The 14,408-nt window shown below is 37.3% G+C and overlaps 1 protein-coding gene across 11 annotated transcripts in view; it reads left to right on the plus strand.

Moving 5' to 3' along the window:
* Positions 1-14,408, plus strand: part of LOC124167269 (FAM172 family protein homolog CG10038) — a 62,285-nt gene that overhangs the window by 25,132 nt on the left and 22,745 nt on the right. For all 11 annotated transcript variants that reach the window (XM_046545167.1, XM_046545172.1, XM_046545177.1 and 8 more), the window contains 3 exons: positions 69-184; positions 3,972-4,159; positions 11,727-11,865. In XM_046545167.1, the coding sequence (XP_046401123.1) occupies positions 69-184; positions 3,972-4,159; positions 11,727-11,865 (443 nt within the window). The remainder of the gene's footprint in view (positions 1-68; positions 185-3,971; positions 4,160-11,726; positions 11,866-14,408) is intronic.

Here is a 14,408-nt window from a genome sequence, read left to right on the forward strand (position 1 = left end):
CGTATTCAGAGGTAAACATTTCCTGATTGATTTTTTCTTTTAATTTATTGGGTGTTTGGTCATTGCAGAGGGTAAACTGAGGAAGCTTGAAAAATCCACTGGTGAGCCCGGAGAAGAAGGCTTTCAATTCCAAGTCTCTGACGATGGTGATTACAACCAGCGGCACTACGAAGCCCTCGGAGACGTAAGATCTGCACCATGCTCTCTCTCTCTCTCTCCCTGCCAACATATGTGAAACAAATGAGTGGGTGTGAAGCTAGGGCTGCAAGTGATTTTATTTCTGAACAGAGTTTGGTACAGAAATTAGGCAAAGAAAACGAAAGAGATCAGCTAGATTATATTTAGCAGTGTATTTGATACTCCACTCACTCCATGAGAGCACAGAACAGAGACTCACTCGTATACTGTGGCCACCAAGTTTTTGTACCTTTCTTTTTATCAATTTCTGTGTCTACCTCTGCTTAGAAAATAAATCACGTGTACCCCTTGGCTTCTCAACCCCTCTTATATCAAATCGTGCGCTGAATGTGCCATGGTCAATAGTAATGCATTGGTGCTGTTATCATATCCCTCTTTCATTCTGCTCATCCTTGTGCTGTAATCAGAGTTAGTCTGTTTTTTGAGCTGACCTAATTATTAGTGATGCTCGTATATATCTTAAAAATCTCTAATTTCTGTACTGGACTGCATTTTCTTCTTCTGCCTTATGGAGTATCTTCAAATTAATATCGTCTTAAATTGAAGCTGTGATTTCCAAAATGCCATGGTACATATTTAAGGGAAAAATACTCGGCATTATTTGCAACTGCATATTTTATTGCATCGTCAACATGTCGTCCAGTGCACTTAGGTCAGCATCATCAAGACTGGTTTAACCTTTGCAGAATGTGTGTATTTTTTATGCGCCCAATCCCCGTTAACTGCTCTTCTGATTACTGCTGTTTATATTTTGTGACCCTTTGCCACTTTAACCCATTTCTTCCGAATGTTGCGTGAACGCAACGCAAGCTTTGCGATTTTTTTCTCATCATTTGTTGTTGATACGTAGTTCATACTTTTAAAATAGGTAGTTCAATGCTTTTTAAAATGTTATGAATTTTTTTATGAAAAAAATTTAATAACTTTTGTTTTTACAATGACCTTTTCATTTATTGGAAAGTCATTATTTTAGGGTATGTTTTAAGTTTACATATTATGTGAAATCTGAGGCACTTGATGATTATATCTCTTTACAGATGCAATGATGCATTTGTATTCTAGGCCATTGCAACAAATTGGGTGAATTTGACAGAGTGGTTTTCAAATAATTTAAGAATAAACAAAGTGTTGCGTTCATGCACCATTGGGAGGACCCCGGTAATCTAGGGCAATGGCGCGCCGCGGTGGTAGTCGTTAAGAGTACATATTTCTTTTGGGACTGAAATATGAAAAAAAGTATTTGCTACATTTTTATGGTGACTCTTTAATTTCAGGCAGTTGTACAATATTTTAGTCCTACGTATACATCTATGTAGGTGCTGAAGTGTCTGTATGAGGATGTTTGGCAGGTGGTGAGTTTTCACCGAGTTGTGATTGTGTTTGCTATTTTTAACTTCACGTGTTGAGCAAGATTAAATGATCATCTACTTACGCTACAGTGGGAATTTACCGTGACCTAAACATAAAAGATGCATAAAAACTTTGCCATAGAGTTGTTCAGAAAATACAATGGTTTCTGTAGGCGTGTACAATTCCAAGATATACTGACATCCTAAGGTAAGAACGATCTGTTTTCCACAGTTGACTGGTATGCTAAAAGCAATATAGTATGTGATGGTTAGGAAAGAGATTGTAGAGTCGTAGTTACGTGGTGTTGTTGACTAGGATTCATAGGGAAGGAAGTGGTAGGAGAAAAAACATAGTTAGGCTGGGTGGGGATAACCCGATACCGATGGGTCTCCATGCACAGCGTGGGTTGGCAAGTGAGTAAAAAGAATACAGAAATAGGAGGGATCGCATTATCGCAGTATTTTCTGAGAAATTCATGCTCACTGGCCGCTGACGGTACCTAATGAGCTGGTCAGGCTCCAAATGAGGGTGCGGCTCATTTGGAGAGAAATTTTTTGAGAACTATGAGTGATGATGAATGCACTGGGATTACTAGAAAAATATTTCTTGGTATATTGACTCAGGTAATTGCTCTAAGGGATAGCTTGAACAGTAGGTATTATGGTTTATAGAAGGGGTATGATATATGTTCTGTTCCACTGGTTGTCTGTTGAACTATTGTTCCCTCCAAATGACCTGAACCCACGTTTGCTGCCTAAGTTACTCATTATCGCCAGTGATCAGAGTGTGTGAAATTCTCAGAAAATATTGCAATAGCATGGTATTTCTTCTATTCTGATGTTTAGTGGCTATCACACCGTACATAAAAAATATTACTGAAGTAAGGACCCTGATAAAGGCATTCTGATTGTACGCCAAACGATGTCCCGGAAGTGTTTTGTTGAAACTAAAATGTTCTTAAGCTTGGCGGGTAACAGAAGTTTGGACAAGGGGAATAAGTTTTCTAAGATACTTCCATACTTAGTGAGCTCAACCAAATATTTCTACGGTTTGATGCATTTTCTCATAAATTATCTATTCATGAGAAAATGATGCCTTATTTTGGTTGCCATTCCATTAAAATGTTTATAAGAGGAAAACCAGTAAGATTTGTGGTGAATAATATCTTCCTTAGGAATATCTTTCTTCCTTAGGAGGGTCTGATTCATTGTCATTTCTGAATTTAACCACGTGCACGTGGCTTTGAAATTCGGATCACCTTTACAGGAGCAAATTCAAGTCAAGCAGATATATCATCAGTGAATTTAGAGTTTCAACTTTGTCGTCTACTGAATCAGTGAATTCAGTATGGGCCCATGGTAGTGAAAATGCTGCGTTAAGTAATTCATCGTCGTTTATTTCCTTGATATTTTGTTGACTTAGAAGCTTCTGCTTGAATTTTTGGCTTTAACTGAGTAAGCAAGATACAGTAGATCATGAGAAGAGATACCAGGAGCTGGAAGCTGTCGTTGCGCAATAACCTTTCCTTTTTTTGCCGTTGCCATATGATCAATCCGTATTGATGAAGTTTTCGTAGTATTAGTGGGGCCTAACGGTAGGATTTTGAGATTGTTTTCAGTGAACATTTGCCTAAAGTAGAATGTGTCGTGTGCATCTGTATTTACAAAGTGTCTGTTATTGATACTCTGGTATTCATTGTAAAGATCGGGATAATTTGATAATGCCTGTGCAGTTTTCCCCCCTTCTTGGAGCTGAAGTTTTTTTTAGAATATGCGGAAGGTTTTGTTGAACCTCATTTTATTGGGGTAACTTGCGTGTGTGGATAAGTGTCTATCTCCTCAAAATGTTACTCTTCGCAGCATTATAATGCATTTTCCAACCATTTGAGTGGTCAGTTATTTCTCCCCAATTGACAAAGTTTAGTCAGAGATGCAGAGACACAGAGAGGACTGGGAAAGAGCACCCATTGGAGTGGAAAAAGCCATTCCCTTGGAAAACTGGGAAATCTTATCTGGGAATTTTTTTATCACTATACGGTCGACACCCTGTGAAAACTCCCTGAGATAACAGCACGTCAAGTTATTTTGCTAGTGATTGAAACTATGTATACTTTAGCCTAAACATTTAACCTATGGAATGCATAATTGTGCTCTGGAAAAGTTTTCAAACTTAGTATCCTACCATTTGTGTTGGCACCAATTTGTTTTGGCTCTGCCTCCTATTCCAGTCCTCTAACTCATGATGTAACCGATGTAACTAAAGGTCTGAACCGACCCAGCCTTATCTGATCAGTGTGTCATAGCAATTGAAACCTAATGGCACATATAATTTTCATTCATCAATCTCAAGTGTCAAGTACTGTCACTGAGTGAGCAGTGTCAATTTGATGACTAAATTAAAATGGTTGCATATATTTATTGTAGGTGATCACGGAGTATGTGTATGATCTGCTTGAGACTGAGGTGGGGTTGGTGCGGCTGCCCGTCCCCGTCAACCCTGACCACCCCTCCACGTTTATCTTTGCCTCTCCAAACGCCTTGACGGCTGATGCACCTCTGGTCATCCTCGTTCATGGGAGTGGAGTTGTTCGAGCTGGCCAATGGGCAAGGAGGTTGGTTGAGTGCATTGTTTCAGGCGTGACTGCATGGAATTTTCTAATTATTATGAAATAATGAGTAGGTTCATGCAGAAGGTGGGGTTATATATCCAGAGCCAGAAGTGGTGTTATTTTGCCCTGAAAGAGGTGTTAATTTAACGGCAAATTAATTGATATTGAATGAGGGAACAGGGATATTTTAATCAATAATTTACATGGAATATTGACCTGATTCACCTTTTTTTATATATACAATATTCTTTGCCATTGTAACCAAAATGTCTTAATTTAGATTTGTTTTCCCATCTGTTAACACAGTGCAAAATTAGGGTGGTCCTTATTTTTCAATTTTCTTTCAAGACACCCCCTCATTTTATGCCAATTGGTGTAAAAGCATATCCTGTAAAATATTATTGCAGTTGTATTATGGGAAAACGTGCCACATTGCACTCAAATTTGAGAAATTTTGGTATTTTCAGCTATTTTTTGGATATGAATGGCGATAAGTAGGTGCTCGTATTTTCCAACAGATTTTCTATGGTAACCAACGATACATTTGACATTTTAGATGCTGCATCTAAAATATTTTCCAGTTGTGACTGGTGTTTCATGAGATAAGGCCCCTAGAGTGAGCACGCGACACCCTAGGCACACATTTTGGGTGGAATGCAGGTTGCTGCTTATGCTCAACATTTGTTGATCATTCTCACTCATTGTAAAACCATAACATTCTTTCGATAAACTTTAAACTTCGTCAGTATAACCTTGAATGCTATATTTGTCACTGTTTATTGCCAAAATGGGCTGGTTTTTGGGCTTAGTGATTTATTCTCCATAGGTTTTGAAATATTTAAAACAGAAGAACATTAGTGTCAGAAGACTTCCCAATCTTCACGTCAAAGACACTTTTTAAAAAGTTTGTTTCAAATTCAATTCTTAGTTTATTTTTTATGAGAAATGAACAAATATTTATTTCAAAAACTGACTGGATAAACAATTATACGACCGCTGTCCCTTACCGCTAAGGGGGGTTATACCTGCTCCCGGATTCCGAGGGTAAATCCTAAACCCCGCAGGGTTGGGTCCCGAGACAAAGACGATGTAAGCCCGCGACCGTCCTATAAGGGGGAGAGCTAGAAAACGTATATATACGGCTTTCGTTATCCTGACCAGGAAAATCACACACGTAAATATACGGCCGTCGTCTCCTGGTTCAGGAAATATACACTTCTATACACGTACCTATACGTGTATAGTAGGGAAAAGGTTAAATTTACAGATTCATTTTGTAGTATTCTGTCGAAGTACCATTATTCTAAATTTATGAGCTTTGTAACTCACTAGTGTCATCAATTGCGATAAATGTTGGCATTTGAATATCATTCTGCAAGTTTCATGCCATTTTTTAACACTTTCAGTGCGGATGACGTATATATATATGCCATGAAGGCTTTTCCACTCAGGCGGATGACATAAATGTATGTCTTCGGGAGTTCGTTTTTCCGCTGGTCACTAGGGTGCTCCGAGCGCGCCTAGCGTTACTTTTTCACCCTCCCGCAGTTTGGGAGTGACCTTACACCATTGCGGAAGTGTCCGTTTCTAGTTCTAGGTGTTCCTTCATTTTTAGTGTTTCTTTGTTTTCTTTAGTGCTATTTTTGGAACAATTTGGCAGGTTGAGATTTTTCTCTTCATTTCCTTCACCTCTTTCTCATTACTCTTATCGTAAATATCATCATCATGTCTTACATATGGATTATTTTTTTTTAATTTGTTTTTTTACCTTCATTTTAATTTATTCATATACTAGCTGACCCGGCGAACTTCGTACCGCCTAACAATCAATGAACTTACAGTTTACTTACACCATTTATAAATCAAGAGCGGCTGTATCGTTTTTAATCATGTTTAATTTATTATAATAAAATAAGGATACAAATTTAATAAAACTACGTAAATGAGTACCTAAATTGCTTGTCAGAAAGACACTTTCTTTATTGAATCTACATTGGGTGGATCGGAGCACGTTTACGCGGATTTTTTTCAACAAATTTTCTTACGTTTTAGCTTAAGAAATTTTGGGCATTGTGGTTTAATAAAGCAGTTCATGAAATAAAAATCATACGCATTAAGTTGTTGGCCATTTGCGTTATTAGCTGTAAAAAAAATGTTTTTAGGTCCAAGTCTGTTGCATATACTTGGCCCATTCAGGGGGCAGGTTGACACAACCCCAGACCGACGCTTGACTGATTCTCAAAATCGTGCAAGAAAAGCCCCTATGAAGCAGCATTCGCATTAAATGACTTAAGGCGCTCCAGTTTTAGTATCTCTGTTTGGAAAAAATGTACTGCGTAAACGTACTGCATGCGTAAACGCATCACGGTGAGCCCTACACATTCGAGTTTAATGTCTTGCGTCAAGCACCTTCTGATAAACAACAGTTTTTGTTTTGTTATCAGGCGCAAGATGAAGCGGATGAAGCTAAATAAATATAGCGAAGCAAAGCAGTGACGAAGCGAGCGGAGGTTTTGGGGGATAAACCCCCCCAAGAGCTTAGAGAATTTTTTTATGAAAGATTTTGTTATTAACATTAGGGGGACGGATGACTAACAAACAAAACATATTTAACTATTCACACAGCCGCAAAACCCACTATTTTGAACCATTTATCTTAAAAAATGTCTGGGGGAAGTGCCCCCACACTTCCCGCTTACCTTAGCGAGTTTTCTATACCCTACAGACCCGTAGTATTAGCTGCGCCCAAAACCCCCTATCCTAGCTACGAACTTGAAGCGAAGGAAGAAATACAGAGGATGGTTTATCGACTCGTGAGCATAGCACGTCAAATTGACCATGAGAAAATCATGGGTTTTCATTAGCACATGAGCACAAACAATACAAAAACTGAAAGACTGACCTTGCGATTTTTTAATCGTTATCACGAATGCAACACGAATTGGAAATTGAATATGTTTAGGCTCAAAAGGGCATATAGTTGAGATCATGGAATCTACGGAATGAGGACTTCCTCACCTTTGAATTTTCCTTTGAGTAAAGTTGCGTGAATCACATTCATTACCAATTTTTTTAATCACCAAACACGTTCCGTTGGATAGTTATGGTTGGTTTAGGCTTCGAAAGATCATGAACACAGAAACTACATTTTTCTGTAAATCGTGCCTTGGTAAGCCAGGTAGGTACGTCCAAGGACTTTAAATATTCAGATAGATAGTTGGTGATTTCGACTTCGTTTGTTACACATTTAAAAGATTCGAATTCATGCAGAGTACGAACTATTTGAATTTACCTCGTTTTAGTCATCCACATCTTCGTTCTTGCTCGCTAAATCAACCATCTTTGATTCTTTTGGTGATCAATCATATTCTGGAACTCTTTGCTGATGAGCTCACCTTTCGCTGAAACTAATTTGCAATCATTCAAAGAAAATGAGTTAAAACTACTCGATTCCTAGACAGGAACACGGACATTACCGTTTGTCAACAATTACTTGGAGATTTGTTTACAAACACGGTAGTGAAGTGTCAACTCGAGCTGGGCCACGGCTGGGCTTACAATTAGCTCGAATTAAATTTTTTAAATGTAATTTCAATTTAATTAATATTTTGAATATATTTAGTGATTAAAACGTTATATTGTTACAAAATTCAGTTATTTAAGTGGTAAAAACCAAACAAATTATTTAATTAGTAGTTTTGACCGACTTATCAATTGTTGTGTTACTATAACTCCTAAAAGCATGTCCATAGGAAAGAGATGAATTTTTTTTGTGAAATTATCCTTTTTTTAATGGCCTATATGTTAACCCCGCCTGAGACGAACCCAAAGAACCAAATCTCATTGAAATCGGTGCAGCCGTTCTCGAGTTATAAGTGTTCTAACTAACACGATTTTCGACTTTCTTTTATATATATAGATTATTGCTATCACAAAAATTATGATTAGACTAACTTTTTTATTGAAGATATTTATCCCCGTTTCATACTCACTACAATATAAAAAAATGATCTTAGTGCGGTGCTTCAGTTAATTATGTTATATTTGAATTTCTTTTTCTGGGAACTTATTTTATTATTGCAAATTACGTTTATCCTGGGTGATTTTTTTTGGGTCTTTTTCCTACTTTTACGGCATATTTTCTCATTCGTTTCTCTAAGTCAATTACCAATCCTCTATTCATTTCGATTTTATTTCATTTTCTGAGTTATTCATACGTGTTGGGGTTAGTTGCAAATTTTCTTCCTTTTCATAAAAAAATAACATGAATAGCGTATGCAACACTGCATTACATTATGTACAGTATTGGTCTGTATTTTTTTACTCGTTTATTTGTTTCCTTAGCTTTGTAAACGAAATTGCGGAAATGAATAGATAAACTCAAGAGGTATTTTAACCATTACAGCATGTGACCATTATTTATTCCCTTTCAATAGTATTTTTATCTTATTTTTTAATTTATTCATATCTTATGTGCAACCACCAAAATTATGATCAGTCTTAGTTTTTGTTAATAACGTGTATTCCCGTCTCAAAACTCACTATTTTATTCCAAAATGTTTCCATGCGGTCCATAAGGTCGTATTTTATACTTTATTAATAATTTTTAAAATTATTATTGCAAATTACGTTTTTTTACATATTTTGGGTTTTTTTCCTAATTTTACAGCATATTTTCTCGGTCATTGATCCACATCAATTACTTGTCCTCTGTTCATTATGGCATTTTCATTTTGTAGGTCATTAATACATTCTAGTGTTCGGTACAGATAGAGTCTTACTTTTCATAAAAACTAACATATTAATCACATATGCAACAATCCATTACACAAATTGTACTATTTTGCTGGATAATTTTTAAGGCTCATGGTTGGAGTCCCTCCCTACCAGCGGCACTCCCAGGGATTATTTCAACTTGCAAATTATATTTTCTTTGGAATAATCCTCTCATAGACAGAGAAAAATGCAGAAAGCATTTTACTCCAAAATCCTTCACCCAAGGCCTTCACTAAGGGCATAATGGATTGGAAGCCGTTGGGTAGGGAGAACTGGAAACTTGGCTGGGCCTTCTTCTCCACATGGGCGCACTTATGGTGAACACGATTTCTAACAATTGGAGGTCAGAATTAGTGCGAGTACCAATATTCGGGAGAAAATGTGCCGTGATAGGTTTTTAGGAATGATGCAGGCTCTTCATTTCTCAGACATTTTCAGACCGTGAAGGCATCTGTAGGACAGTGACTATGATTTGCCCAGAATGTGAAGGTCAACCAGGACTCTGTCTAAGGCCTTGCTTTCAAATATATTAGAGATGTGCGAATAGTATCCGCGAATACTCGAATACCTCGAATATTAGAAAGTATTCGATATTCGAGGTTTCGAATAGTTATGCGAAAAGTACCGCCTCGAATACCTCGAATACTTCGAATTTCGCGTCATGCACTGTCGCACGCACGTCGTTGGTAGTTGACTCGGAAAAATGTAGAGAACTGCAGTCATTTAGTGCACGCAGCGCCGTTTTACGCAAGTTGACGAATTACTTCAAATTCGTGGATTTTAGCGGTGAAAAGAGTTCGACGAGGGGAACCGAAAATGGTCGGGTGAAAAAATCCGAAAATCCCCGATTTCCCCCACCAGGAGAACCTCAGTGCCGTGGGACAGCAACCTTAGGGCATTTCCCACGATCCGCTATCCCCCTCCATTCAGCACTCGCCTCACCCACTCTGACGCTTTCCTCTTCTCCGAAATCAAACAAAAGGTCCCAGCTCGCGCAGGGATCGCATTACGAAGACCACTGCTTCGAAAAAAATATCGAGTTACGAAAACAATAAAAGCGTGTTTCACGCCCTCCCCCCTTTTCTCACCCACTGACCTTTTTCTGGCTACCTGCTTCGAAGTTCCCCATTTCTGGAGGTCAACTGCTGTGTGAGTACCGTGGGATACTTACATTAGCGTATTTCCCAAGATCCGGTATCCCTCTCCATTCAGCACTAGCCCCCCCCTCTGAGGCTTTCCTCTTCTTCGAAATAAAAAAAAGGTCACAGCTTGCGCAGGGATCATATTACGAAGACCTTAGCTTCGAAAAAATACCAAGTTACACGAGAACAATAGAAACGTGTTTCCGGCCTTCCCTTTTCTCCCCCACTGACCTTTTTTTCCTACCAGCTTCGAAGTTCCCCATTTCTGTGGAGGTCAACCGCTGCATGAGTCATCTATTAGCACAAAAGGTGTCTAAGAATGACTTTCGTCAATTGATGTTACACGTTTAATGAATTGAAATATTAATAATGTGCGCGTAATTTCAAAAAGAATAAGACCAAACACGACGTATTTCTGAGTTTATTTAAGCATTTCACGCAAAGAAATAATTGCCAAAATACGACGGAGACTTAGCATTCTGGCGAAACTCGATATGAGCAGCAGAGCTTCTCGGAAGTTGATGCGGTATTTTTTTCCGAAAGCATATATTAAGTTACAATTAATGAGTGGTGCTATAAATCTTTATTGTTACAGTCCCAGACAAAGGGATATTTTCTCAGAATATTTGGTTTCTCCCTGATAGCAATTCCAATTCATCTTCTTATCTCGTGAGAAATCCCAAAGATGGACTGAAAATAATTGAAGAAAATCCGGTGGAAAAGAGCTTGTATTTTGCAGAATGCCTCAGATTGTCAGCTAGCACTTGGCAGCAGAAGTGGGGGTAAAGCGATGTTAGTTGAATTAATTATATGCCCAATTGTTTCTATAAAATTAAAATATTCATTAATTAGCTAAATTCCTGTTTGAATCATTTAAAGGAAATCAAAATTATTCCCCAAAATCTTGTGTTGCCTGCTGCATAGGCAACCGAGTCAAAAATTCCAGCATTCATCATTTAGTATTCGAGGTATTCGAATATTCGAGCAATGATTTAATATTCGAATTCGATATTCGAATTCGAGAAATCTGCTATTCGACCCATCTCTAAAATATATCATAAAATTTTATGAGAATTTTTATTGAAATGTTTCAATTTTGCAATAACTCTGAGGTAACATAGATTTGCTTTGATTAAAAAAAATATTTATTCCATAAATTTATATTTTTATTGCCGTTCATTGTGTGTTCTACTTCTGTGACTTGTAAAAATTAAATCTATGGCCATTGAAATAAAAGACTAATTCCAAGATATTTTCGTCATTAACCTAAGGAATCAAAGGTAGAAGAAGTATTATAAACGGAAATATGAAAAGTTCACTCCTTCATACAAGTAATATTGCATGTGTGTAATGCGGGTTGCGTGAATTGTCAATTACTGGTGACGGGTGGCATACATGTACGTCATTAACGTTTTTTACAAATTGCGTGAAATAGAAACATAAAAAATTGCAAATTCTGTTGTATTACTTCCAAGAGCACCGTTATGAAGAAAAATCACCCATCCGTCACTGGAGGTTACGGCAAAAATATCATCCGCATTGAATGTGTTAATCAATTAGTGAACTTGATATGATGCCAACTCAAGTCTTCATTGTATGCAACCCTCAGCAATGCTCATGTTGGTCTTTATGTTACTCTTTTGTTTTTGCAGTTTGATAATAAATGACTCGCTGCAGTCTGGCACGCAAATCCCGTACATTAAGAAGGCAAGGGAGATGGGATATGAGGTGCTCATCACCAATTCCAATGAGAACTCCAAAGTTATAAATGGCAAGAGGATCGCCATCAAGGTAAAGCAATGCAAAGAAAAAGTCACCCATGGAGTCCCTCTGCCTTGATCTTCTGTCATGATCCTTTTCAAATAAATTCATTTGGAACTGGCCCAGTTATGCAAGCTCGGAATGTTTGTTTGGGGCAGCATCATGGCAGGAGGGACCTGCAACACTTGGGGCGTGGCATTTCCACGTTCTCTCCCTAAAGACTTTGCCAGTGAATAAAAAAGGAAAGCCCTCTTTCAAAAGCCCTCTCTCCACCATGTGGCTCATTTGGGAGAGTTAGGATCCCGGCTAGTTCACGGGACGGAAAGAATAACCCTTTCACTTCCAGCTCGCTTTATGTTAACTGTTTTCAAGGGCCATTGGAGAGAGCAATGGTTGAGCGCTCTGCTGGTAGCTCAGAAATGGACGTGAGAAAACATCAGTAATAATGTTCGTAGATAGTTACAGCCTCTGGCTTAACACTAGAAGGAGCGGATTTGTATGGCTACCTAGAAGGACTTTTGTCCATCATTTTGATGGGTAGTATTTATGTATGTATTATGAATATCTCTTCATGTGTGTGTAAATTAATTGATAACTTCATTAAATATAACTTTTTTCTGTATTTCTCAATACAACTGATTAATTTACAGTAAAAACTCTTTACATCGGAGGGGACCAAAATTTGGGCAATTTGATGTATGGAGGTTCACTATAGAGAGGTTTTAGTGGTAGGCACCATTTTTTCATATCCTTGAGAAATGAAAGGTGCTATTGTCTTTAAGCCGTTATATTAATATATTTAAACATATAGGTATGCATAAGTGAACATATATTTACAATTTAATGATTACACAAAGGTAAAAGTTAATTGTTCAAGAGGCCTTTTTAGAAAATAAATTAGTTAATGGGTTTGCTTAAAATTATTTTCTAACTCTTTCGAAATAATGTTTTCAATTCCACGAGCACATTTTAATGTCATTTTCACTATAAATAAATCACTTGCTGTTTTCGTTAATGCCTTTTGACCTAAGAAATAATTCCCTGGTCTAAGGGTTGTAATTTACTAATAGTGTTAGGAGGAAAGAACAATAGTTTTATATTTCTAAACATAATAATAATAATAATAATAATAATAATATTATTATTATTATTATTATTATTAGTCACATGTTATAAGAATGATAAATCAATTCTAAAAGATATTTAATATGATAAATCAATTCTAAAAGATATAATAAGGAGTATTAGTAAGAGGACTTGTTAAAGATTATAAAAAAATAAATAAACACGTGACTACTGCAAAAAATAGACGGAAAATTGAGTGTAATTTTGAAAATTTTGTTTAAATCCCTCTCTCCAAAATACAATGCACGTAGCGTTCCGAAGAAAAACTCTGTCGAGGGCACACAGAAACGCTAGGTCTGCGAAAGGATATGATTTCCCGGTGAGAATGCTGGGCGAACTATTTCAGAATGCGGCAGCGACGGTAAAAAATTTCATTGCCCTACCGTGTATCAGCTAATTAGCTGTCTCCTTCACCTAATACTGTCGCGCATGGATTGATGTTCGTTCAGTATTGCTAGAAATTGACGTCCCAGACTCCCGATGGAAGAGTCAGATTTCGCGTCATAAATACGCAGGCAAGATATATGACTGTCACTAAGCGCAATAAGTTTTAAACTACGATTGTTCACGAAAGCATCGAAAAAATTACCAAGGCGGTAGTAAGAAAGTGCTACACCGGGAAATATGGGAATAAAATAACTGCGGAACTGTATTTGATTTATTTCAAGTCGCGGAAAATTCATGAAATATTTTCATTTTAGAAGCGGAAGTAGCAATGCAGTCGAGTAATTCTGTCTCCATGGATGGTAGTGAAGTTAGTTGAAATATTTCCGTCAGCAAGTGATTATAGGCTGTGCTGATCGCCTCTTTTATTAACTGAACATAGTAAATAGCCACTTACAAGAAAATAAAGCCATCAGTAAAGGAAAGCGAGTGCCATCGCGCGATTTTGACCATGATTCGAGAGAAAAACGATGTGTTCTGTCTTCATTTACCGTCACTTAATATGATTAGGATAGTTGGATGCCCTAACTAATGGTTAACGTGATAATTATTAAAGGTGTATAAGAAAAAAATAAGCGTGAAACATTTATCGCTGAAAATGTCATTCCATGTAGGTAATCGCGGCTGCATTAATGGTCTCAAGATGTCTCGGTACGATTTGCGGAGGTAGTTAGGCCGTCTCGGGGCTGTCTTGTTGGTACGATATATGGAGGTTTTACGAGATAAAGAGGTTCACTATGTAGAGAGAGGTTTTCCTATAAATTTACATGTAAATCTGACGGGACCAGAGGGTTGGTACAAAGTATGGAGGTTTGCGATGTAAAGAGGTTCACTACATAGAGGTTTTACTGTATTATGAATCATTTTACAGTAAAAATTTTTAAATGAACATACATCAATTTTCAAACATTTACGCAGTAGAAGATCAATAATCTGGAACTCTAAACAAAGGAATAATGTAACAATTGAAGGTTTTCTGTAGTTTTTCAAAATTTCCATTTTTT

This window comes from Ischnura elegans, chromosome 10 (assembly GCF_921293095.1).
Source record: "Ischnura elegans chromosome 10, ioIscEleg1.1, whole genome shotgun sequence".
Classification (NCBI taxonomy): Eukaryota; Metazoa; Arthropoda; class Insecta; order Odonata; family Coenagrionidae; genus Ischnura; species Ischnura elegans.